This window comes from Chiloscyllium punctatum, chromosome 10 (genome assembly GCF_047496795.1).
Source record: "Chiloscyllium punctatum isolate Juve2018m chromosome 10, sChiPun1.3, whole genome shotgun sequence".
Classification (NCBI taxonomy): domain Eukaryota; kingdom Metazoa; phylum Chordata; class Chondrichthyes; order Orectolobiformes; family Hemiscylliidae; genus Chiloscyllium; species Chiloscyllium punctatum.
In genome coordinates, this window is record NC_092748.1 from 22,860,703 (window position 1) to 22,885,578 (window position 24,876).

The window sequence follows — 24,876 nt, forward strand, 5'->3', positions numbered from 1 at the left end:
CTCTGGGAGACATGGGTTCAAATAACACCAAGGGGCGGCCAATGGAGGAGACGTGCAGTTTATAAATTCCCTGGTAAAGGGGCTCATGCCTGAAACGTCGATTCTCCTGCTTCTCGGATGCTGCGCTTTTCCAACACCACCCTCTCAACTCTGATCTGCAGTCCTCACTTTCCCCCATGCAGTTTATAAACGTGGGATCTAAAGGCCCATCTGACCCCATCAAGGGCTGGGGTGTGCGGTTACCATGGCGCCGTGGGGGTGGGACTCTGTGATGTCACCAGGCCGGAGGGCACATGCGCACTGCGGGGGGAGTGTGACTGTGATGTCACCAGGCCGGAGGGCACATGCGCACTGCGGGTGTGTGTGTGTGTGGTGGAGTGGGCTGGTCAGGTGACGTGCCGTGTCGGCGGGGGGGCGCCTGCGCGCTGCCGGGCTCTCGCCGCCATCGTCAGCGCGAGGGGAAGAGCGTGGTCTCCCGGCGGTCGGGTCCGGGTTCATGTCGGCCAAGTCTCCGGTTGGCTTGGTGCTCGTTTTCGCCGCTGCCACGGCTTATCTGTACGTGCTGTCCAGCAATCTGCCCCATGCGGTGCACGGCCGGGAGTCGCTGAGCGACCAGGAGGAGGAGGAGAGGCAGGAGTCCAGGTGAGGGGCGGGGGGGCGCGGGGGAGGAGCAGGAGTCGTGTCCTCTCTCTCTCTCTCTCTCTCTGTGTGTGTCAGTGTGTGAAGGGAGCCTGTGCCCTTTGGGAATGGAGTTTTATGCACAGCAAGGTCACACTGTCATCTGCCCCATTGGTTTTGGCTGTTCTGTCTGCCTCCGGTCACCTGTGCAGTTGTCGGGTGGTCATATTGGCTTATGCCTGCTCCTGTTTTCTATCACCTAACTGACCACTCGGGGTCTAGCTTTCTTCCCTTCTCCACCCCACAGTGGGGGTTAGAGTGATGCTGAATTAATTCAAAGCCTTTCCTTTCCCTGTCCCAGCAGTGGCATTCATCATTCTATGAACCAGAAGCACAGAGGGCTTCTGTCATGCCTGCTGGCTCCTTTGGAAGTAGCGCTCCTTCCTCTCTGCGCCTCTGACTGAAGTTGTTCATATATCTTACCAAAGTGCTCAATCTCGGTTCCATCCAACACCCTGTCTCAAGATCATTTTTGGTGTTTACTTCTGCCACCTATTTCAGGTAGAGTGTTCCAGATCCCAAAATCTCTTGTGAAAACAGGATTCCCCTTGTCTCCTCTCCAGATCACTGAGTTTAAACAAGCTATCATTACTGACTTATTAACCAGAGGAATTAGTTTTTGACATTACTCTGTCAATGCCTTTGTCACCTTGAAAACTACCTGATCTCTTCACAATGAGTTGGAAAATTTCACATGTGCTGAAAGAGCTTTTCTCAATTATGTACAGATTTTGATATTCTTCATATCAATACCAATTTAGTGTGATTTTATTGTTCTTTGAAAGTGTTAGGGAGTTGTGAGCCAAGTTTGTAAACCTAACGTTTTGCAGCTGAAACTCTTTAAACTAGGGTTACCCCAAAAGTGCGCTTATCAACAAATATGTTCCAATCACTAAACATGGGAAAATGCAGTAGATCCATTAGTGCCTGAAAGCGAAAGTCATTTTTTTTTGTCTGATGTCCACTCAAAAATTGAATAAGATTGATTAGGCAAAATTTCTCCACTTGAAATCTGTGGTGTTTGTTGACATTTTTTTGTATTGTTCCTTTTGATAGTAGAAATTTCATTATAGAGGACTGATGTTAAAGGTGACTGTTTTGTAACTCGTTGGTTATGGCCTGCTCTGCTTAATTATAGGAATTACGGTAACTGTCAGCAAGTTCCCTGGCACACTATCCTTTTTCTAACAGCTTCTTAAATGTGTGCAGTTAGTCCCTCTGCTGTCGCTTCATATATTATTTTTGAAATTTATTGATGCAATCCATCTGAAACAGGGATTTTGAATCAATTTGGCCACTTGTCCTATCTCCCAAATTCATGTGCCTATAAGTATTTTACATTTTCCTTTATTTCTTATTAATAATTTCATACTTCCTGTCTGCCCTTTTCATGGTTCTTTCAACATTTCTCCTAATCTCTATTGTTTCTTACCCTGTGCTTTTCTGCTATTTACATAATTACTATCACCTCATTCCTAACATACAGTTGTGAACTCTGTGAAGTCACAATAGGGTCTAGTTTCTCTCTACTTGTAGTGAACTTTATTTGTGCATGCTCTTAAATGTTTCCCATTGTTGATTGATCTAGATTGCAACTACTTACCTGCTCCATCGCTATGAATGTCTACTGCTTTCTCAAAAATATCATCCAACCCAGACACCTCCTCAGCTTGTCTGCTGCTGAAACCTTCATCTATGACTTTGTCTTCAGACTTCCCGCTTCCAATGCTTTACTGGCAAACTTCCCATATTCCACCCCAATCATCCAAAGTGCTACTGTCTGTGTCGTAATTCACATCAAATTGGATTGCAATCCCAGACTAGAACGCCAGATTTATATTTCAATCTCTCTCAGGACAAGTAACTTTCTTTTCATTAGATGAAAAGAATCTGGGATCTCAAAGAGAAGAAAATCCACAAGTTTCCACTGTTTTGACCAAACAACAAAAAACTTTACCATAGGGCTTCCTTCACCCTGTCTTTTTAGCTGAATAGAACTGCCATAGTTCCCAGGGTTTTTTTGAGTCCTTATCCCAACATTTGGTTCTGCATCCTGAATCCTGGGCTTCTCCTGAATCTCATGGCTTAGAGCATTCTTCATCACCACTCTTGAGATAAGTAGACAGTCTTCACCCTGCTTATGAGTGACTGACTGACTGGTAGCCCAAGCACAGCAACATTCTTCTATCCAACTGCCTAAAATTTATTTCAATAACCTGAGTGAGTTTTGAGAAGATTTGTAGCTAAAGTTGAGGTTCTAGATGAAGGTTTGCTCATTGAGCTGGAAGGTTGATTTTCAGATGTTTCATCACCATACTAGGTAACATGATCAGTAAGCCTCCGGATAAAGCACTGGTGGCACGGCCTGCTTTCTGTTTATGTGACCTAAACACACAAATAGAAAGCGGGCCATGCCACCAGTGCTTCATCCAGAGGCTTACTGATCATGTTACCTAGTGTGGTGATGAAACATCTGAAAATCAACCTTCCAGCTCAGCGAGCAAACCTATATCCAGAATTTCAATAATCTGTTGGAAACATTGTAATAAACCCAGCCCTCCTTAACTAATAAATTGGAAATCAAATGTAGCAACCCCTTGGAAAAGCCTCTTCTTTCAATGTTACAATATTTGCAGATTGACGATTAGCACAGTACAAAATGGATTCACAAAGATGATTCCATTACAGTTGTTTTCATATAATATATCAACGCTAGCTTCAGAGTCTCATGTGACTCAGTTTTAAAATCTTATCCCTGTTTTTTGAATCTCTCAATCTATCCCTGTAACTGTCTGCAACCATATTCACCATTAAGATGTCTGCAGCCCTCTAATTTAGGCACATTTGCATATCGCTAGTTATATTCTCTGTTTCATCTTTGCTTTGACCTTAATTGCTGGGTTCTAGCTCTCTAATCTTCTGGACCTCCTTAAGATATCCCTTGAAAACTTACCTCTGATCAAGCTTTTATTCACCGGGCTTGCTCCTTGCTTCTATGGCCTGGTGTTAAAAATAATTGAGTTGGGATATTTAGCTATGTTAGAGGTATTTAATACACACTTTATTCTTTCACATTTGCAAGGTATGGCTATTAAATCTGTTCTAGATATTTGTCTCATGCTTTGCACATTTTGAGAAGCAAACTATTTGTAGTGAAAATTTGTCAACTGATCAAAATTGGAAGATGTAAAAAAAAATTGAGACTGTAACAGGTTCTAAAATGCACAGATAATTTGGTAGTCAGGCAGGCAAATGAAGATCACTAAATCAAAACATCCTTATGGGAAATAAAAACAAGTTTGAATCTTTACTACTTTTTTTTATAGTCAATCTGCACATGTGTAAAAACCTTGATTTCTGCTTCTGCTTGGGGCGTTTAAAGAAGCTGAAGGCTTTTATTTTTACATCCCTCTTCCCATCATTTTCCTGAGAACGTAACTTTCCTGATCCACCAAGCTATCATATTGCCTGAGTGCTCTTTATTAAATCTTCTTTCAACCTTTGGCTCAATAGTTACCACTGCTGCCTTACGGTACCAGGGACCCAAATTTAATTCCACCCACAGGTAACTGCTTACAGTTTACACGTTCTACCGTGTTTGGGTGGGTTTCCTCTGGATGCTCTGGTTTCCTTCCCACAGTCCAAAGATGCGCAGGTAAGGTGGATTGGCCATGGGAAATGCAGGGTTACAGTGACGAGAGTGGATTTGGGTGGAATGCTCTTTGATGTAGGCCTGATGTACTGAATAGCCTCCTTGCACACTGTAGAGATTCTATGATTCTCTATAGACAATAACCTCAGTTTCTATCCACCAGATTAAAGTTCCACATCTCCAGAATTATTTTCATGAATCTTTACAACACACTGTCCTCCTCTTTCACGACCATGCAGTATTCCAATTGAGGCCAAACTAGTGTTTTGTAAAGATTCAGAACATCTTCCTTAATTTTATGTTCTGTGCTTCTGGAAGTAAAACCCAGGATCCAGTATGCTTTATTAACTACTTTCTCTAACTGTCCTACCGTGTTTAATAATTTGTGCACATATACTCTGAGCTCTCTCAGAAGCTGCTTTGACATTGTAGGTATTTCTAACCAGCCTGTTCAGAGATGTTATTAGGGAAGCAGATGAACTTGGGCTTTCAGGACAAAATGTATGGATATTACCGCTACACCACAAGAACCCTTTGTTGTTTAGAATTGGATGCTTTATTTTGTGTTCGTTCCACCAAAATGTTTCACTTTACACTTATCTGCACTAAATTAAATTTATTAACTATGTACCCATTTGCTGGCCTTTCTGCATCTCGAAGTCTAACTATCCAGTTCGTAGTTGAGAATATTCCAAACTTAGTTTGAATTTTCAAGTTGTGCCCTGTACACCAAAGTCTAGGTCTTTAAGATAGTCCCAGAAAAGGCCATGGTCCTAATTCTGTTCCTGAGGATTCTCACTATATACCTTGCTTCAGTCTGAGAACCAATTGTTCAGTAATTTTTTTTGTCATTGAACAAACTTGTAATAATCAGACAGTGAAGTGTTTCTGTTTTAAAAGGGCAACCATTGATTAATATACTGGTAGGTTGAAACAGTAATAGCTTTCATGCAGCAGTGCTGTCAAACACCATGAGATAAGTAATCAGTAAATCTGTTTTGGTGAAGTTAGTTAATGGATGAATTCCAGGCTGAGTGAACCTTCTGGTGCCATGGGATCTGTATAAATGTCTATGCAGACCAAACCTATCATCTGTCCTCTTTGTTTCAAAAACCATATTTTTATGTTTGGCTTTAGATTAATTATTTTGTGTGAAACCTTGTCAAAGCTTTCGTGAAGTACAAATAAATTGGAATATACAGTACAGGGCGATTGCTGTATCTGCGGAGTCGGCTTCCACAGTTTCAGTTGCCTGCAGTTTACCGCGGCCCGAACATATTACATGGAACGTTCCCAGACTGGGGGCTGCCGGGAAGATAAATTTCCCATTTAAATGAATGGGTTCACTACTATCTATGGTTTTGGGATTCTGTTCTAGGTCCTGGAACATGTCCCCAACAGGTATCAGGGTGGGGGAGGTGGAACTACTGTATTACTTTCCTATCTGCAGCATTTACAAAGAATCAAAAACATTTTTGACTAAATTCCCAGCTATAAAGCCATTACTATACAAACACTTCTCTGTGTATATTCCATTGTTGAAACTGAGTTAAAGTGCCTGGGGTTGACTGAGCACTTCCCCAGACTTCACAACTAAGGCATTGCTGGGATCTCACCCAAGGCATTGCTGGGATCTTTAAGAACCAAACTTAATGTCATTTGATCAGTATATCTTCATTTACTTGATATTTTTGAATGAGTTTTATTCATCCCCTTTGGTGCAGAATTCAGATATTTAATTAAGATAATTAAATGCTTCCCTTCAATGAGGATCTGCTTGGATGAGTTGTACATTAATCTAATTCAACTATGTTGTCGGTTCACAGAAGTGATATACTATTTTCTTTTGCTTTCTGTAGGTTACTGACATTCCCATCTGACCTGGAAGAACTGCGAGCGCTTGCTGGCTTGCTGCAATCCTACAGAGCTCAGCACGCTGGTTATGTGCTCCTACTCTTCTGTAGTGCATACCTCTACAAACAGACCTTTGCAATCCCTGGCTCCTCCTTCCTGGCAAGTATTGAGCCTCGGCAGCTGTATTGCAATGTGAAAGTCTGTAAATATAAATTACTTCCAGAGAATATAATGTGAAGTATTTTGACAACGTGGGAAAAGAAACACCAACATTTTCATTAGATGTATGATTGGAAGCTGTTGCTATTCCATTTAAAAAAAAAACTAAGACAGCAGTGGTTAAGTTGCATGGTATTTATAGCAGCGAAGCAGGTCATTTGACCCATCTGGCCCATGTCATGTTTATGATGGACAGGAGTCTTCCCAGCTTATGTCAGCTCAGCTCGTCAGCATAACCGTTGCATACCATTCTCCCTCCTGGATTTCCCCTTAAATACATTTGTGCTATTTGTCTATACTACTGTGAAAGGAAGTCCTATCTATTGTGCATAGAGGATGTGATTCCTTATTGGGATTTATTGGTGACTATCTTGTGTTCAGTGGTTTTGACAAGTGGAAAAATCTGCATTTCTACATTTGCAATATCAAAGTTCTTAATCATTTTAAAAACGTCAAATAAGTCAACTTTTCCAGAGAAACCTAGCTTGTTCAGTCCTTTGGAATAATTATAACCTCTCTTCAGTTTTTTTTTGTCTTCTGCAAAGACCAAATTCCATCTGAGAAGTTAAGAGGACTTCAGAGCTTTGAGGAAGAGAATCGACTGTTCAATATTACAAAGAGTTTTAAAAGAGGACTAGCAATAAAACAGGAAGTTTGAGGTTGAGGAGGAGACATTGGGGATAGTGTCTGAGTGTTGCAGGAAGGAAATTGGAAGTGCGTCTGCTCCATGGCTAAGAGGTGGTGGAACATTAATGAGAGACACTAAGTAGCTGTGGGGAAGGGGTTGGAAAGATGGACATGATTGGAAGCAGAGGGGCTGAGTCTTCTATTATGGATTATACAGAACTTTTCTGAAACTTGTAGAGATATATAAAGTATTTTTGAAAGTGCTTTTGGGAACATCTAAATAGAAGAATCTATATCTGATATAGCAACTCAAATATTTACATGCAGACAATTGCTCTGCTGCTTTATTATTTAGTTTTGTTAGTGTTTGGGTCCATGTTAATTTAAGTATTTTACTAGTTTGATATGGGTGTCCTTGACAAGAATAGTATTTGTTGCCCATGTCTAATTGCCCTCAAGATGATGACGTGTTGGAAATAGGGTCACATTGGAAAATACTTCGCAAAGCACTGCCACCGTCCTTTGTATCTCTTTGCACATACAGATTTCCACAAGGTTGTTTGCACAGACATTGTGTATTAAGTGCACCTACTATACTGAATATTGAAGTTATTTTTGTGATTTGATACAAATGCATTGATACGGGGGGGAAAAAAATCTTTACCAATAATTTGAAGTCTAATAATTCCACCCATTTAAGGTGACCTAAAAGCATTCGTATTTCACTACAGATCAGAAGTGCTGTAATGACTAATTCTTGTCACCCAAGATTTTCAGACCTCTGTCTTCAGCCTCACATCCTTTAATAACATTTTCATTTGAATTTACTTGAGATTTCAAAATCTTTTTAATTCATGCTTTCAGTCATTTTTGTTTTTGTTGGGGAGAAGTTTTTTCCCATTTTAAGCAGCAGAGAATTAAATATGTTTTCTAGTTTATAAACTGAGATCACTGTAATCAGCTAGGATTTGCTCACTTGCTAAACCCTACCACTCGAGGTTCAGTAATCTCCCTCCAGCTTGGCACCTTGTTTTTCAGGAATTTGAATCGTGTTTTTATAGCTGTACGTTAATTTTCAACATCGCTATTACCAGACTAACTTTCATGCGCAATAGTGAGTTTTGCCATTTGCTTTGACCTGGTTATTAACCATGTGAGCTGACGACAGTTTTCAGTGAGCCTGAATCCATGAAGCACCTTGCTCTGGCAATGGTGGATTATGTTCAGCTATTTGGCCTTCCTCAATATTTTTCTTTGATAAAACTGTGAATGTTAGAAAATTGAAATAAAAGCAGAAAATACTGGAAATACTCAACAGTTCTGGCAGCATCTGTGGAGAGCAAAAGGGTGGTACAGCAGATCAGGCAACGTCCGAGGAACAGGAGAGTTGACATTTCAGACATATGCCTTTCATTAGCAGTCCTCACTTTCTCATAGCATCTTTGGAGGGTGAAACTCCGTTTAAAATTTCCGGTCTGTGATCCTCAGACCCAATGTGTATTTCCAGCACTTTGTTCTCCTTTGGCTCCTGTTTCTTAAGCTGTTGTAGAAAATGGATTGTGTGGATATAAATAGTTAATCATTCCTCAATAATGCAGCCTCTCTCTTCATATAGAATATATTAGCGGGTGCGTTATTTGGACTATGGCTGGGCCTTGCCTTGTGTTGTGTTTTAACAGCAATTGGAGCAACCTTCTGCTTCCTGCTGTCCAAGACATACGGCAAACAGTTTGTGGTGCAACGATTTCCTGAGAGACTCTCAATGCTACAACAAAAGGTAAATAATCTAATCAGCTTGCTTTTGAATGGTGGAGTGAATTCAATATAGTAAAAGGGAGGATAGAAGCTTGCTTTGATGAACTCTGGATGTTCCAAAAATTTCCTTCAGCCTCTGCTCAAATTTGCAGCCAATTTGTATCTAGCAAAGGTCTCACAAGCAGTTCTGAGATAAAGGGTGACCTAAGACTATTAGTTTAGGGATAAATATAGGCCAGGGCACTAGGACGTATAACCTGTCACCCAAGAGTACAGTGCTGAAATATTAACTTGGATTATGTTGATTTGGGATAGTCAACATGGCTTTGTGCGTGGGAAATCATGTCTCACAAACATGATTGAAGAAGTAACAAAGAAGATTGATGAGGGCAGAGCAGTAGATGTGACCTGTATGGACTTCAGTGAGGCGTTCGACAAGGTTCCCCATGGGAGACTGATTAGCAAGGTTAGATCTCATGGAATACAGGGAGAACTAGCCATTTGGATACAGAACTGGCTCAAAGGTAGAAGACGGAGGGTTGTTTTTCAGACTGGAGGCCTGTGCCCAGTGGAGTGCCACAAGGATCGGTGCTGGGCCCTCTACTTTTTGTCATTTACATAAATGATTTGGATGTGAGCATAAGAGGTAGTTAGTAAGTTTGCAGATGACACCAAAATTGGAGGTGTAGTGGACAGCGAAGAGGGTTACCTCAGATTACAACAGGATGTTGACCAGATGGGCCAATGGGCTGAGAAGTGGCAGATGGAGTTTAACTCAGATAAATGCGAGGTGCTGCCTTTTGGGAAAGCAAATCTTACCATAACTTATACACTTAATGGTAAGGTCCTAGGGAGTGTTGCTGAACAAAGAGACCTTGGAGTGCAGGTTCATAGCTCCTTGAAAGTGGAATCACAGGTAGTTGGGATAGTGAAGGCAGCGTTTGGTATGCTTTCCTTTATTAGTCAGAGTATTGAGTTACAGGAGTTGGGAGGTCATGTTGTGGCTGTACAAGACATGGTTAGGCCACTGTTGGAATATTGCGTCCAATTCTGGTCTCCTTCCTATCGGAAAGATGTTGTGAAATTTGAAAGGGTTCAGAAAAGATTTACGAGGATGTTGCCAGGGTTGGAGGATTTGAGCTACAGGGAGAGGCTGAACAGGCTGGGGCTGTTTTCCCTGGAGCATTGGAGGCTGAGGGGTGACCTTAAAGAGGTTTACAAAATTATGAGGTGCATGGATAGGATAAATAGACAAAGTCTTTTCCCTGGGGTTGTGGAGTCCAGAACTAGAGGGCATAGGTTTAGGGTGAGAGTGGAAAGATATAAAAGAGACCTAAGGGGCAACTTTTTCATGCATAGGGTAGTACGTGTATGGAATGAATTGCCAGAGGAAGTGGTGGAGGCTGGTACAATTGCAACATTTAAGAGGCATTTGGATGGATATATGAATAGGAAGGGTTTGGAGGGATATGGGCTGGGTGTTGGCAGATTGACTAGATTGGGTTGGGATATCTGGTCGGCATGGACGGGTTGGACCAAAGGGTCTGTTTCCGTGCTGTACATCTTTATGACTCTGTGCTGAACGCCTGGAGAGAGACTTGAATCTGGAGGTTTCAGTCTTGAACAAGTGTTACATGAATTGAGAACAAATTGCCTGAACTTGGGTTGTATTCCTTTGAGGTGTGACCTAATTGAAAATAATAGAGATTTGATAAGCTGTTACAGAGAAATTTGTTGGTTTGGTGGGAGCTATCCGGTGCAGAATTTTAAAGTTAAAACAAGCCTGTCAGTGAAATCAAGAAGAGCATTCCGTTGCACAAAAGATAGGTAGAAATCGGGAGCTGCCTTTCCTAAAATGCTCGGCTGAAGTCTAAAATGGAATTTTTTTTTAAGGGTTTTGAGGATTATGGGGTCACAGCTAGCATATGGAATTGGGTTACAGATCAGCTATAATCTGACTAAATGGTTGAGCAGGTTTGAGTGATTGAATGACTATAAGTGAGCCATGGACATTTACTACAAACCTACAGACTCCCATAACTACCTGGACTATGCCTCCTCCCACCCAGTATCCTGCGTATATACTCCATCCCATTCTCCCAATTCCTCCACCTCCACCGCATCTGCTCAGACGAGGAGAGGTTCCACTTGCAAGCGTCCCTGATGTCCACCTATTTTGAACAACGTGCTTTTCATCCCTCCACCCATCCCCAGTCAGCCCTCCACTGCACCACCTGCATTCCCCATTCCACCGCTCTAAACAGTGCCCACCCCACACACAATAAAGGGTCCCCCTTGTTCCTCACCTACCACCCCCCAGTCTCCGTATCCAATGCATCATCCTCAAACATGTCCGCCAAGGACACCTTCCCCTCCCCATCCCCCCTCAGCCTTCCACAAGGAGAGTTCCCTCCGACAGTCCTTGGATCACGCCACCCCTGCCACCGAACCCCCAGGTACCTTCCCCTGCAACTTGAAAACATGCAAAACCTGCCAGTACACCATCCCCTAGCCTCCATCCAGGGCCCCAAACAGTCCTTCCAGGTGAGACAAAAGTTCACTTGCCTCTCTTCCAACCTAGTTGCATTAGGTGGTCCTGATGTGGTGGTCTCTACATCGGGGAGACCAAACATAAACTTAAGGAATAGATCACTGTGCATCGCAGCCAGGTCCGCAGGGGCCCACCAGACCTCCCGGTCAGCGCCCATTTCAATTCCCCCAATCACTCCTTTTCTGGCATAACCATCCTTGGCCTCCTCCATTGCCAAAATAAACCATAGTGCCTGTTGGAGGAATAACACATTTATCTTCATCCTGGGCACCCTACAGCCCAGAGGACTCAACATTTGAGTTCTCCAATTTCAAATGACCTCCTTTCCCATCCCAGCCTATCCCTCTCACTGCCACTGCTCCCTGCCACCAACCGGATCCATTCCTCCCACTGACCAACCAGGTCGTACCCTCTTCACCTATCCCCACTTCACTACCCTGCTCCCGCCTTCCCCTTCATTTGCAGCTCCCCCCAGCCCTGAAGAAGGGTTACACCTGAAACGTCAACTCCTGATGCTGCCTGTGTTCTTCCAGCCTCCTGCCTATCTACTTTGGATCCCAGTATCTGCAGGTTTTTTGTCTCTACCCAATATTGTGCCTCAAGCAGACATTGCACTAAGGTGCATCATGGGTTTCAAAATATTATAGGATTTTTGGCAACAGTTGTCTCAGTAAATAAAAGGACAGTAAGAAGAGCAGTGGGGTTGATGAAGGACAAAGAAGGGAGTCATCTTGTGGAGGCAGAAGGTATCACTGAAGTACTGAATAAATAATACTCAAAGTATGGTGATCTGAGAACAGTGTGCTCTGTGATCTAAGTGCTAAGTCAGGAGTCAGTAGTCGTAAGATAGTTCTGGATGAGTGACAGTGGATGTGAGGAGATAGTGCAAGGCAAATGTGACGCACTTGTAGCATGGTGAAAGTGAATACTGCAGATGCTGGATATTAGAGTTGAGAATATGGTGCTGGAAATGCACAGCAGGTCAGGCAGCATCTGAAGAACTAGGAAATCAACATTTTGGGCAAAAGCCCTTCATCAGACTGGGAACCTTGGGGGTGGAGAGATAAATGGGAAGGGGTTGGGGCTAGGGGAAAAGTGGCTGATTGTGATAGGTGGGTGGAGGTTGGGTTAATGGTGATAGGTCGGAGGGAGAGTGGAGTAGATAGGTGGGAGGGAAGATGGCCAGGTCATGAGGGCAGTGCTGAGCTGGAAGGTTGGAACTGGGATAAGGTGGGGGGATGGGAAATGAGGAAATTGGTGAAGTACACTTTGCCATGGGGTTGGAGGGTCCTGACACAGAAGGTGGGGTGTTCTTCCTTCAGGTGTCAGGTGGTAAGGGAGTGGCGATGGAGGAGGCCTAGGACCTGCATGTGCTCAGCGTGAATTCAAGGTGGAGGAAAACCACACCTTTTCCTCTGCTACATTGACTGCATTAGCGCCACCTCGTGCTCCCATGAGGAGGTTGAACAGTTCATCAACTTCACCAACACATTCTACCCCGACCTTAAATTCATCTGGACCATCTCAGACACATCCCTCCCCTTTCTGGACTACACCATCTCCATGAATGGTGACTGACTCAACACTGACATTTTCTACAAACCAACTGACTCCTGCAGCTACCTGGATTACACCTCCCCTCACCCTGCCTCCTGTAAAAATGCTATCCCTTATTCCGATTCCTCCGCCTCCACTGCATCTGCTCCCAGGAGGACCAGTTCCACCACAGAACGCACCAGATGGCCTCCTTCTTTAAAGACTGCAATTTCCCCTCCCACATGGTTGATGATGCCCTCCAGGGCATATCATCCATCTCCTGCACCTGCACCCTCGAACCCCACCCCACAAACCGCAACAAGGACAGAACCCCCGGTCTTCACCTTCCACCCCACCAACCTCCGTACACATCGCATCATCCTCCGCCATTTCCGCCACCTACAAACGGACCTCACCACCAGAGATATATTTCCCTTCCCACCCCTATCCACTTTCCGTAAAGATCTTTCCCTCCGCGACTACCTCGCCAGGTCCACGCCCCCCCAACAACCCACCTTCCCCTGCCACCACAGGAATTGCAAAATCTGTGCCCACACCATCCCCCTCATCTCTGCCCAAGGCCCCAAAGGAGCCTTCCGCGTCCATCAAAGCTTCACCTGCACTTCCACACTTCAATTACTGTATCTGTTGCTCCTGACGTGGTCTCCTCGACATTGGGGAGATAGGACGCCTACTTGCAGAGCGCTTCAGAGAACATCTCCAGGACACCTGCACCAACCAACCCCATCGCCCCGTGGTCAAACACTTCAACTCCCCCTCCCTCTCTGTGGAGGACATGTAGGTCCTGGGCCACCTCTATTGCCATTCCCTTACCACCTGACGCATGGAGGAAGAATGCCTCATCTTCCACCTTGAGACACTCCAACTCCATGGCATAAATGTGGATTTCACCAGTTTCCTCATTTCCCCTTCCCCCACCTTATCCCAATTCCAATCTTCCAGCTCGGCACGGCACTTTTGTAGCTATCCTCTCTGGAGATCTGCAGACAGGACAGGTCTATCCTGAGAGGGATCTCTTTTCATGTCTTGAGTTATAATTTAGATTTAACAGACTGATTTAACACTTTGAAACTGCAAAATAAAAGTTGCAGGTTAGTTCAGATAGTTCGATAGCATTTCCAGGCAGTTTGTGTTAATTGCTGATCAATTAACTGATAGCCTGAATAGATGTTAATTGCAATAGCAAAAATCTGATTAAGTAATTGTAAGTTGGATATGAATTGTCAGCCTTTTTTATAAATAGACAGTGATTGCCACTCTACAGAATGATCCAAGGCGCTGCATTTAAGTTGGAAATTTGATGCAAAGTGGGAAGCTACCTTGAGTAGCTATGAGTGCTGTTCCATTCCTCCAAGCTAGGGGACCATATCTTGCTATTAAGATTAATGATTGATGGCTGGGCTGGTAGTGCGCTTTATCTACATCATGAGAGTTTGTGGAATGAATTGCAATTCTGGACAGCCATGTGTTGGGTGAGTATCTATAACTTGGGCTCAGTCAGTCAGTTGGATTCTGATTTGCTGACACTTGGTATATCAGGAAGGGATCAGGTATGTTATCTGGATCCTTTCTTCCAAAGGATAGTCATGTCTGTTAGGTACTTAGACCCCCTGATAACTTCTGACTTAATTAATGGCTGAGACTGGAGTGTGAGAGAGTGAATTAGGCAGGTATGGAGATTAGGGCTATAGGAGGCCTAACCCGCTTGATATTGACCCACAGAAGTTTATTGCTTGGTGGATAAGCAAACGGATCATCAGGCAGCATGCCATTCAAGTCAGGAACATTAATAGGAATGTGGTAGTGACGGGGATCAGAGGGATAGATACTATTCAAAGGGCAAAGTCAAAGCGATAGAACAGTGTTGCGATTGCGTAAAAATCATGCTGTGTGGGACAGAAAAGAACAGTGTTTAACATAATACAAGATCCATTCAAGTAATAATAAAATAATATTGAAGACTCCTTATCCAAAAGTGTGAAGCATTCGTAGTATGATCCATAAGCTCAAAGAAATAAACAGTTTATACTTTGCGATTTACAGAGATGTGGTTATAGGGTAACCAAGATTGAGAAATAAATAATCTAGGGTATGTTTGGAAAAGTGCATAGTCCTTCCAGTAAAGGGCAGTCTTGAGAAAATATCTTGGTTCAGAGGATCAAGAGTAGAATCTGTATGCTTGAAGATTAAGACTAGCAAGAGTCAGGAAATGCTATGGGGATTAGTTAATAGGCTGTCTCATATAGTAATATAGTTGATGGGATCATTAAACAAGACATTATTACCTTTGGACCAAGTTCCAATGTAATTGCTGGGACTTTGCCCATTTCATTGATCTTACTGTAGACTGGAACAAAGGTGGTCATAGACATGTGCAGAACGGAAACAGATTCTTCAGTCTGATTTGTCCATGCTGACCAGATATCCTAACCTAATGTAGTCTCATTTGCCAGCACTTCTAAACCCTTCCTATTCATATACCCATCCAGATGCCTTTTAAATGTTGTAATTGTACCAGCCTCCACCACTTCCTCTGGCAGCCCATTCCATACCTGCATCACCATCTGCATGAAAAGGTTGCCCCTCAGGTCCTTTTAATATCCTTCCCCTCTCACCCTAAACCTATGCTCTCTGGACTCCCCTCCCCCCCCCCCCCAACCCAGAGAAAAGACCTTGTCTATTTACCCTATTCATGGCCCTCATGATTTTATAAACCTCTATATAAGGTCACCCCTCAGCCTCCGCTCCAAGGAGAACAGCCCCAGCCTATTCAGCCTCTGGAAGATGAATTTGCAAAATGCTTTTGCTTCAAGACAACTATCTCAATACATTGTGGAACTAGTCAGGGGCTAATGTTATGTACAATCCAGTATTGTGTAATAGGTATGATTAATAATTTATATAAAAATCAGGTAGGGTGAAGGAAGTAATCATAATTCATTTTAATTTCTTATTCCATTTGAAAGTAACACTCTCCCAAGAACAATCTTAAACTTAAAGCCAATTGTGTAGGGACAAGGGGACAGCTGGCTAAATTGACTTAAAAACCAAGGATATGAGAGTAGTGGTAACATCACAGGACTGGTAATCCAATGGCCCAAACTGTCATCCTGAGAACATTGGCACCTGGTGGAATTTGAAAGATTCAACAATTTAATAAAGTGCATTGGCTGTGCAAGTGAAACATTCAACGATTAAAAACCAGGCTGGTTCACTAATGTCCTTCAGGGTATAAAATCTACCATCCTTACCCGGTCTGACATTTAACTCCAGACCCAATAGTGTGCTTGATTCTCAACTGCCCTCTGAGCACCCACTTGGTTCAAGGGTAATTAGAGATGGATAGCTAATGTTGGCCTCGTCAATAAAACCTAATCTCCTGAGAGAATTTAAAAACAGTGAAACATGTTTAAAGAATCAATTCAAACGATGTTTCATTTAAAACAAAGAAAATCCTCAATAAGAAATATCCATCCATAGCTTAGTAATAATGAATTGTATCAACTTCAATGAAGCGACTTCTAATGCTGCAAAGGATTCTAAGAAGCCCGAGGACTTGAACTTTTTAGGAATCAGCAAAGGATCAAAGTAAAATTGATCCTTCAAAAAGGGGAAGAGTTAGAATCAGCATAAGCCAGCCAGGAACATTAAAGCGCACAACAAATTTTACAAGTGGACAAAAAGGACTGTAGCTAAACTAAATGTTGGTCCCTTGGAAGCAGGGACAGGATAAATTATCAAGGGTAATGTGCAAATGGGAGAGACATCAAAGAAATATTTTGTCTGCCTTCACCCTTTCCTTTACAAATCAGAAATAGATGGAAACCAAGTAATTAATAAGTGAGAAAATTAAAATAATTAATCAGAGAAATAAACTGTAAAAATTTGCACTAAAATTTGACAAATCCCCAGGAACTGATGACCTACATTTTTGTGCTCTGAAATAAATTAGTGCAGAGATCTTAAAATTGCCTGATTCTGGATGATTGTGGATGGTCCATAGTTGAAAATATTTAAGGCTGTGATGGACAGACTTTGGGTCCTAAGGGAATAGACAAACAGGGGGAGTCAGGCGTGGGGGAAGTGGGCTTCGAGGTGAAGATCAGCTGTGATCATATCGAAGGGCAGAGCAGATCATGAATGGTTGACTCCTATTTCTGTTTCCACGCAGCCACTCTGGTTCCTGCTGCTCTATTCCAGCAAGAAGCAGTATGAGCTATAATCTAATTATAAGCAAGGTATATTTAGTGTACAGAGCAGTATTGCAGCAGGTACAGGATCTTTAAGGTATTTCCAGTCAGGTTTATTGAAATAAAGTAATTAAATGGGGGCAATTCAGGGGCACCAGGAATTCTGATTTATCTACACTCGCTCCAACATTGCTGATTGTCCATTTTCTTCTCTTTTTAAAAAAAAAAGAAATTTAACATTCCTACTTCACACATTTACTCCTGAACGCACTGAGCCTCTGATATCAGGTGCACCAGTTACTTGGTCTTGAAGGCAAGGAGAGACTGCTGATTTACTGGTTCTCGATCATCTGCGATCCTTTCACTCACTCTGTACTCTGGGGAAACTTGACATCAGTTGAATCTTCAGCTGGGCCAGAGACAAAGAAAGCAGCCTGACCAGTCAATTCCAAAAAAAACTCTGCATTTTCCCAGACCATATGAAAGAATGTCATTAAATTCCTCTGTAACAAACTCTCAAAGGAATTTGTTGTTTTACTTTATGGTTGAAAAGGAGAAACGTAGCCAGAGAGGCACTGAAATTGATTAAACAGTCTGGGATTCATAGACATATAATTTGCTCATTTAATATTGAAAACATTTGCATTGTTTTTTATTGAAACCATATTGGAGTATTAATTTTGCCTTTTTGTCTCTGATTTTCTACTTGCAGGTGCAGGAAAACCGGAACAGTCTCTTCTTTTTCCTCTTGTTCCTCAGGTTTTTCCCAATGACTCCAAATTGGTTCCTAAACATCACATCTCCCATTCTCAATGTTCCTCTCACACAGTTCTTCTTCTCCATTGTAATTGGTAAGCTATGATTCCTACCGTAAATTGCAAAGTAAAAGGCAACCCCTTTTCCCTATCTCTATAATTGATATTGCATATACTCAGCGTGTAAGTCTTTCTCTTTCTCAGCCTGTCTTTGCGTTAGCAGTTGGCCTGCATTTTTCACCCCACGTATGGATTTTAATTCCTGCTATTGTGCAATTAGAATTTGGGGAGGCGCTGGTAGTAATTTTTCAGTCTTCCTTGTGTTAGGAAGGGCTGCTGTCGGAGGTCTGGAAAATTGCTAATTTTCCCTTCTTCGGAAAGGGTATGATGAAAAGCCAAACAACTAGACATCAGTCAAATGCTTGAGAAACTTGTAGAAGCAATACATCGCGACAATGAATAGTCACTTAAATGCAGGTTAAGAAGCACTTTCTGGAATTGCCTGAGAGGTAACAGGATTAATTGGGTAGTATTGTTGGTGTGATATAGATGATGTGCAGTAGGCATTTGATACAGTACCATCCAGATTTAAGGAAAGGTTGAACTGGAAGAAAGAGCCAGTAACAATGTTATAAACTAGTTTGAGGGATAGGAAACCGAGTAACTGTTAATAGATGTTTTTTAGGCTGAAGAATGTTTTATAGTCCAGTTCGCCAGGATGTACTGTTGGGACCTTGCTTTTCCAGATTTATGAATCATTGGAACTTGGAAATAGATAACCTATGAGACGGATGGTGTTGAACTCCAGTATAGCATTGACAAGCTGGCGGAGTAGGCTGATAGGTGACACTCACTGCAGAGAGGAATGGAGTGATACAATTTGATAGAGAGAACGTAAAATAGAGTGCAGGTCTAAAGCAGATGCAGTAGCAGAGGAATCTGGGTGTCATAAGTTATTGAAGTTGGCTGGGCAGATTGCGAAAGCAGTTTATAAAGCACATAATGTCCTAGGCTTGCCTTACGTGAGCAGAGAGTACAAGAGAAAGGAGATAATAATATTGAACTTGTACAAGACACTGGGTCTGCCTCATCTGGAGTATTGAGTATAGTTGTACGTGCCACACTTTAGGGCAGATGTGAATATGTCGGAGAGTGCAGGAGAGGTTTACAAGAATTTTTCCTGGCATGAGGAATTTCAGTAATGAGGATAGATCAGAGAATCTGAGACTGTTCTTCTTGGAGAGGAGATCTGGCTAAAATATTCAATATCATGAAGTGTCTGGACAGTCTAATTAGGGAGAAACTCTTCCTACTTGGAACAAGAGAGCACAGGTTTGAAGTAATTTGTTTTAAAAAAATCATAAGTGGTATAAGGAGAAACTTTTCAGCAGTGTGTAGTTAGGGTCTGGTGTGGACAGCCTGAAATTGAGATGTAGACAGTTTCATTCAAATGGGTTCAAAGTGGAATTAAATGTATTTGGAAATGAAGAATGTGTAGAGTTATAAGACAAAACCAAGATAAAGATACTAAACGAGATGCTCGTTACAGGAGTCGATACAATTACAATGAGACAAGTAACCACTTTCTGCACTATAACAATTCTGGGAGTTGGGCACAAGGAATTAAATGGGTGAATATTGCAAAGGTGGACTAGAATTTAAGTCTTGGTTATTTGTTTCAGGTGGTTGATATTTGAAAATGGTGGCCGTTCACAATGAGACCCCATGAATATATGCTTAAAAATCTGTTCATTTTATCCTGTAGCCCAGATTTGTGAAGCCTGTTTTGTTCTTAAGGGATGCTTATGCTTTTGAGTATCAGGAGGGAAGCTACATGGGAGCTTTGCTCTGTCTCACCCATAGTGACAGCTTTCAGTGAGACAGGAAGCTTTTGTCATGGTTCCTCCTGATTGTTGTCAATTTACCTTCCTTTGTCTAACAGACACAAAGAAATATTTAAGCTTGGATCTGTGCTCCTTGTTGTTAGCCTCCAGTCTCTGCTGACATTTGTTGCTTTCCTGAGGGGTTCTGGTATTTGTGCAGCCCAGTAAGAAATTATGGTTCCAATGGAAGAGAAGAGAAATTTTAAACCTTTTGGCAAAGGAAATATTTTAGTTTCTTTTTCTCTTTAAGGTCTCCTTCCCTATAACTTCATCTGCGTGCAGACTGGCTGCATCCTGTCTGAGATCTCTTCACTGGATAACCTGTTTTCTTGGTCCATCCTGATGAAACTGCTGGTCATTGCCATAGTAGCACTTGTCCCTGGAGCTCTCATTAAACATTACAGTCATCAGCATCTGCAGTTGGGCGGAAAGGTTAAAAACGGGCACTTGGATAATGACCGGAAGACAAGATGACCGATGCTAACCCCTCTTCGTTATTTATGGTTTTATTATTGTATGAAACAGTCTTAATCTGAAGAAACAATCTTTCTAAAATATGGAGTTTTACTTATCATAGAAGCCTGTCTAGTAAAATCTGAACCATGCCACAGTCTTCAAAGCACTGCCTACAAGCTACCATTCAGATTACTGAAGCTCTGCTGACAGTAATTGCATCTGTCTGAGCTGATAGGTGCCCACTTATTACGACTTCACATGCAAAAGGTGTCCAATACTTGATAATTAAGTGGACAATAACATTTGAGTGAGTTGTCATCTTACAGGTAATTAAAAGAAGTTCAACTGTGGCTGTGAGCATTGAGACACGCTAAAGTATTTTTGCTTTAACTCTAGTAAGGCCTCAGCTGGTCAGAACTATGGTTTTATTTGTCAAAGACCTAAATTATGCAGATTGTCTAGATGTAAATAGCAAAAGATGTCACCTGTCCTCTGAGGGCACAGAACACATTTTGGTTTTAGAAGCTAAAGGATTTCCAGTCAAACAGTCCAGTCTATAGTTGTTCCCAATCCCCTGTTTTCTACTTTACAGCAGTCATAACATCCCAGATGTATTTCATTGGTTGTGAAGCACTTTAGAAAGCTCTGAGGTCATGAAAGACACTAATGTTTTCTCCTGTCTGGCCTTAACTGGTGCAGAGAGATTGCAGTAGTGTAAAATACCCTGGAGCATTGAGATAACTAACTTCTGGTGGGAACTGCCCACCTGACTGGGCCATCATACCTCCTGTGGCAAAACTGAGCTGCCTGTGATGCCTGTTTTATTTTTAAGTTCTCCCTTCTGATTCAAGCTGCCATCATTGGTTCTTTTCAGTCGTGCTGCACACCTCTTGGTCTTGTTTGTGTTGGCAGATCAGCTGACTGATCACACACAAATGGGAGATCATTCCCACTGGGTGGGAAGCCGATTGGTGAGGATGTGTGGCATTCGTGGCTATGTGTCCAGCCTGCTTACCTCTCCAGTGACCTGGCAGCAGTGCTGCTATCCTCAGTTACTACCTGCAGTCAAATTAGTGGCGTGTTCTGAGTGTCTCACCTGCCTCAATTATTCAATATTGTGTTCAAGGCAGGTGGGACAAATGAGACTAAATGGAGCAGCTGAAGCCTGAAAACCAAAAGGAAATTATTTTTGCTTTCATCATTCAGCAAGATATTTAATGGTAAATATCCTAACTTACGATTTCACAGGGCAGGTTGAGAGGGAAGGAATCCCAAATTTAAAGTGTGAGAGAATGGTGGAGGTCTATGTGAGTAGTAATTGACCCTAACAGCCAGAGGGTTGAAGTATATTTTTATTAATTGATGTTTTAATGATAATAAGCGAGCAACTGCTGGGTTGGAACTGGTGAGAAGCCAGTGATGATGATCAGATCTGGATGTAGAAAGTGGTAATCTTTATGCCATGGTCAGATGGGAGCAAGAAGCATGAGAACAAAGATAGTGGTGGGCATGTCTGAAGAAAATGTAAAATAATTTTCTCATTTCTCTGCCTTTTCCCCCACCCTGCCCCTCAATCCCAGCAAGTAAATACAGCACTGTATGTATTACAAAGGAACTTTGAAAAGCAGTTGCAGAATTTTTTGACTTGATGTGGAAGCCTATCTGTTAAAAGTTTTGTTCTCTCTTGAGTTCAATGCTTGGCTTACTGTACCTGTGAAAAGCCCCCAGTCATCAAACAATACGTGTCCAACATGGAATGGAGTGTTAGCTGAAGATGATGTGCCATGTCATTGCTGCTCTTACCACTCCTTTGATTACAACCCTGCCACTTTGTGATCATATGTGCATCCACACTTATACTCCCCCATCTCTCATTGCCTTGCAAGTAGCTGTACGGTTGAAACATGAGCTCCTAACTTGCCTTCCTTTTCGTATTTGATCTTACCCAATGATGATAACTGTTTATTTAGTCAGTCTTATCCTTTTTTCTGAAGTCAAGAGTCCTGCAGCAGGGAAACAGACCCTTCAGTCCAACCAGTACATGCTGACAATAATCCCAAATTAAATCAGTCCCATCTGCCTGCACTTAAAATTCAAATGTTCTTGAGGATTTCCATGGATAGAGTTTGAGGGATGTTAATAATATTTAAGTGTCTGGTGTGCTGTGAACCTGGAAAACTGACTGCATGTTGGGGCCTGTTACATTTTTCATTGTGAAATATATGACACCAACAGCTATTGCTAGATGCACATAAGAAAGGTGGTGTTTGGCCTTCTGATGAACCATGGGGTGGTGAGGCTCCCAAATTGGAGAGAGTGGGTAGTTGTCAGGGTGAGGTGTGAATTTAACCAGCTCTCTCTAACTGACCAGTCTAATTAGATTGTTAGTTTGGGCATGCAAGAAGCAGGAACTGAGTTCTGATCCACTCAATTCCTGCCAGGATGGATTACGTTATAATGAGAAATTTTAGGTATTTTTGACCACTGAACCCCCACACTCTCAGCAAGTCTGGATGGAGAGAGATTTGGAGGTATTCCCATAATTATCTCCTCTTTGGGTAAGGGTGGTGTTTGCTTTATGCATTAGTTAGTTCTTCTGCATTAGTTAAGTACATGCTTTTAAAGCATAATTACTGAGAGATCCTGTGCTTATGAAAAGCACTTTGTGAATTCAAGTCTTGTCTGTTTTCCTTTTCCTGCCCAAGAGAATGGTAGAAGTTTACAGATCCCCACCATCTCTGGGTGAAAGAAATTCTCCACAACTCTGACCTCAAATTTGTCTCCTGGTATTGAGCTCTGCCAACAGAACTAAGTCCTTCCCAAGCACACTATCTGTGCCCCTCAAAATATTAAGATTCCCTTGATTAAATCTCCTTGGCTCCCTGTTCTTCCTTATTGTAAACCTCGGACAGTTTTTGTATAATTTGCAAGCCACTTAAATGAAGGGTAGAGGATTAAACCTAAATTGTTCATTTTACTGCAGATGCAAAGAAGTGATCTTCTGTTTACCAAAAACAGATAAGGGCCTTTGCTTTCTGCCACAATGCCTTCTGCAGCAATTTTGGATCCAACTTGCCACTTTTACTTTTCTGACTAGTTGGCTATATGCAGCCTTGTTAAAGGCCTTGCTGGCATCTGTGTGGACTGTTAAAGCTGCTGCTTTCTTCCTCAAAACAATCAACCAGTATGTGTTCTATAAATCCATACTGGATTAATCTGAGCCTTACAAAGTGGTGATTGTTGGGAAAGAGTTTTGAAGAGCGGTAGTAATTTCTCCATCAATAAGGTTGGGCTGATTTCTATGTAACTCCATGGTCAATTCCTTTTTCTCTATCTGAATAAAGTCTCCTCCAAGTTACAATTGTAGTACAAATGGTCAGAATCTGCATTAGTTCTTCTCTGAACAAACTGGGATAGATTTACTACAAGCCCACTGGCCTATTTTTTAAAGGTATGGAACCATTTTGTGTAGAGAGAGTTTTTGTCCTGTACAGTGTTTCATATTCTGCCTCAGCCACTCTGGCTCCTTCAGTGGCAGAACAGTTTCAACTCTCCACCAATAAGTCCAAAGTAAATTTAGGCAAGTTTAACTAGTGCTAAGGTGATCATATAATTTGTAACCTTTATATATCAAGAGACATTAATATAACAGAAGTTTCAGTATGCCCCCACTGATCAGTTAACTTGGAAGGCCTGAGAGTAGAACTGTCTGCATATGTACACTTCTGCACAGTTTGCTCCTGGCTTGAGGAGTGTAAACAAGCTGTTGCCATCTACTTTCATCCAGGATCAGCACCTGCAGTATAAATCCCAGTATATGTGGCTGAGAATGAGGACTTTTAGTTTGTATACTGTGTTTGGGTATAATTAGATTTTCATATACTTTTCAAGTGGAATCCTTTGGGATTTATAACCATGGATGGCTATTAAATTGTTATACACAAAGCTCAGCCTTGCTGTCTATAGTGTGAATGATGTTTTATATTGATGCTGTGTGTAGATACTGTAAACAGGAACATGGGAAATGTTTGAAAGTCATCTACACTTTTCCCAAATATTTTCACCAGTCTTTCACTTTACCAAAGGAGTGTTTACATTTGCATGTTTTCTAGTATTTTCTCCACTAAAAGTGGCAGATGTCTGATTTGTTTAAATTGCGTGTGATTTGTTTAAGCAAGTACAGCAGAATTTGGGAACCTCAATAAAGTATTTAAATAAATCTGTTATCCATCTTCATTCTTTAATTCTGAAGCCCGAGTGTTGCTGGTGTGTAGACTGTGTAAAGCAGGCTCAGTGAACAAATAGTACCGAATTTGAGCGAAAACCCCAGGTTATAGATTGATGTGCTGTGTTATCTATTGATTAAAAAGAAAGCACAAGTATAGTCAAGAGACTTCAATCCACACCTTGTAGAAAGTCTGCTGTTTGAAATGGGGACAGTGTTCACAGTGCAGTTGGCAGCTGCTGAGATGGAGAAGGGCAAGCCTTATTTTAAGACAACGTATGGATGATGTATCTGGCCTAAAACATTTCTTCATCAAACTCTCTCGGGGCAAAGCAGCACAGCTTGTTTACAGGGTGAAGCTTCCTCTGAACTGTATTGGCACTAAGGCTCTGCTTCAATCACTGGACATCTGGGAACCTTCTGCACTGGCTTGACCACTTCATTCTATTGGGGCTGAGTTTTTGAAAGGAAGCC

General features: G+C 42.1%; 1 protein-coding gene across 2 annotated transcripts; it reads left to right on the top strand.

Annotated features, from left to right (window-relative positions):
• The first annotated feature begins 382 nt into the window (after window positions 1–382).
• On the top strand, window positions 383–24,396 carry LOC140481942 (transmembrane protein 41A-like). 2 transcript variants are annotated; one of them, XM_072578680.1, is made up of 5 exons: window positions 387–642; window positions 6,190–6,343; window positions 8,646–8,807; window positions 17,796–17,934; window positions 19,972–24,396. In XM_072578680.1, exons 1-5 carry the CDS (start codon window positions 497–499, stop codon window positions 20,193–20,195), a joined length of 825 nt encoding a protein of 274 aa, XP_072434781.1. In that variant the 5' UTR covers window positions 387–496; the 3' UTR covers window positions 20,196–24,396. The 2 variants fall into 2 exon arrangements, with proteins under 2 accessions (XP_072434782.1, XP_072434781.1); XM_072578681.1 differs by lacking the exon at window positions 8,646–8,807 and having other exon boundaries at window positions 383–642.
• The last annotated feature ends 480 nt before the right edge of the window (window positions 24,397–24,876 follow it).

Coding starts and splice junctions, on each gene's coding strand:
- LOC140481942 (XM_072578680.1), top strand. CDS start 497: ATGTCGGCCAAGTCTCCGGTTGGCTTGGTGCTCGTTTTCGCCGCTGCC. Junction 643..6,189: donor GAGGAGAGGCAGGAGTCCAG/GTGAGGGGCGGG, acceptor TGCTTTCTGTAG/GTTACTGACATTCCCATCTG. Junction 6,344..8,645: donor TCCCTGGCTCCTCCTTCCTG/GCAAGTATTGAG, acceptor CTCTTCATATAG/AATATATTAGCGGGTGCGTT.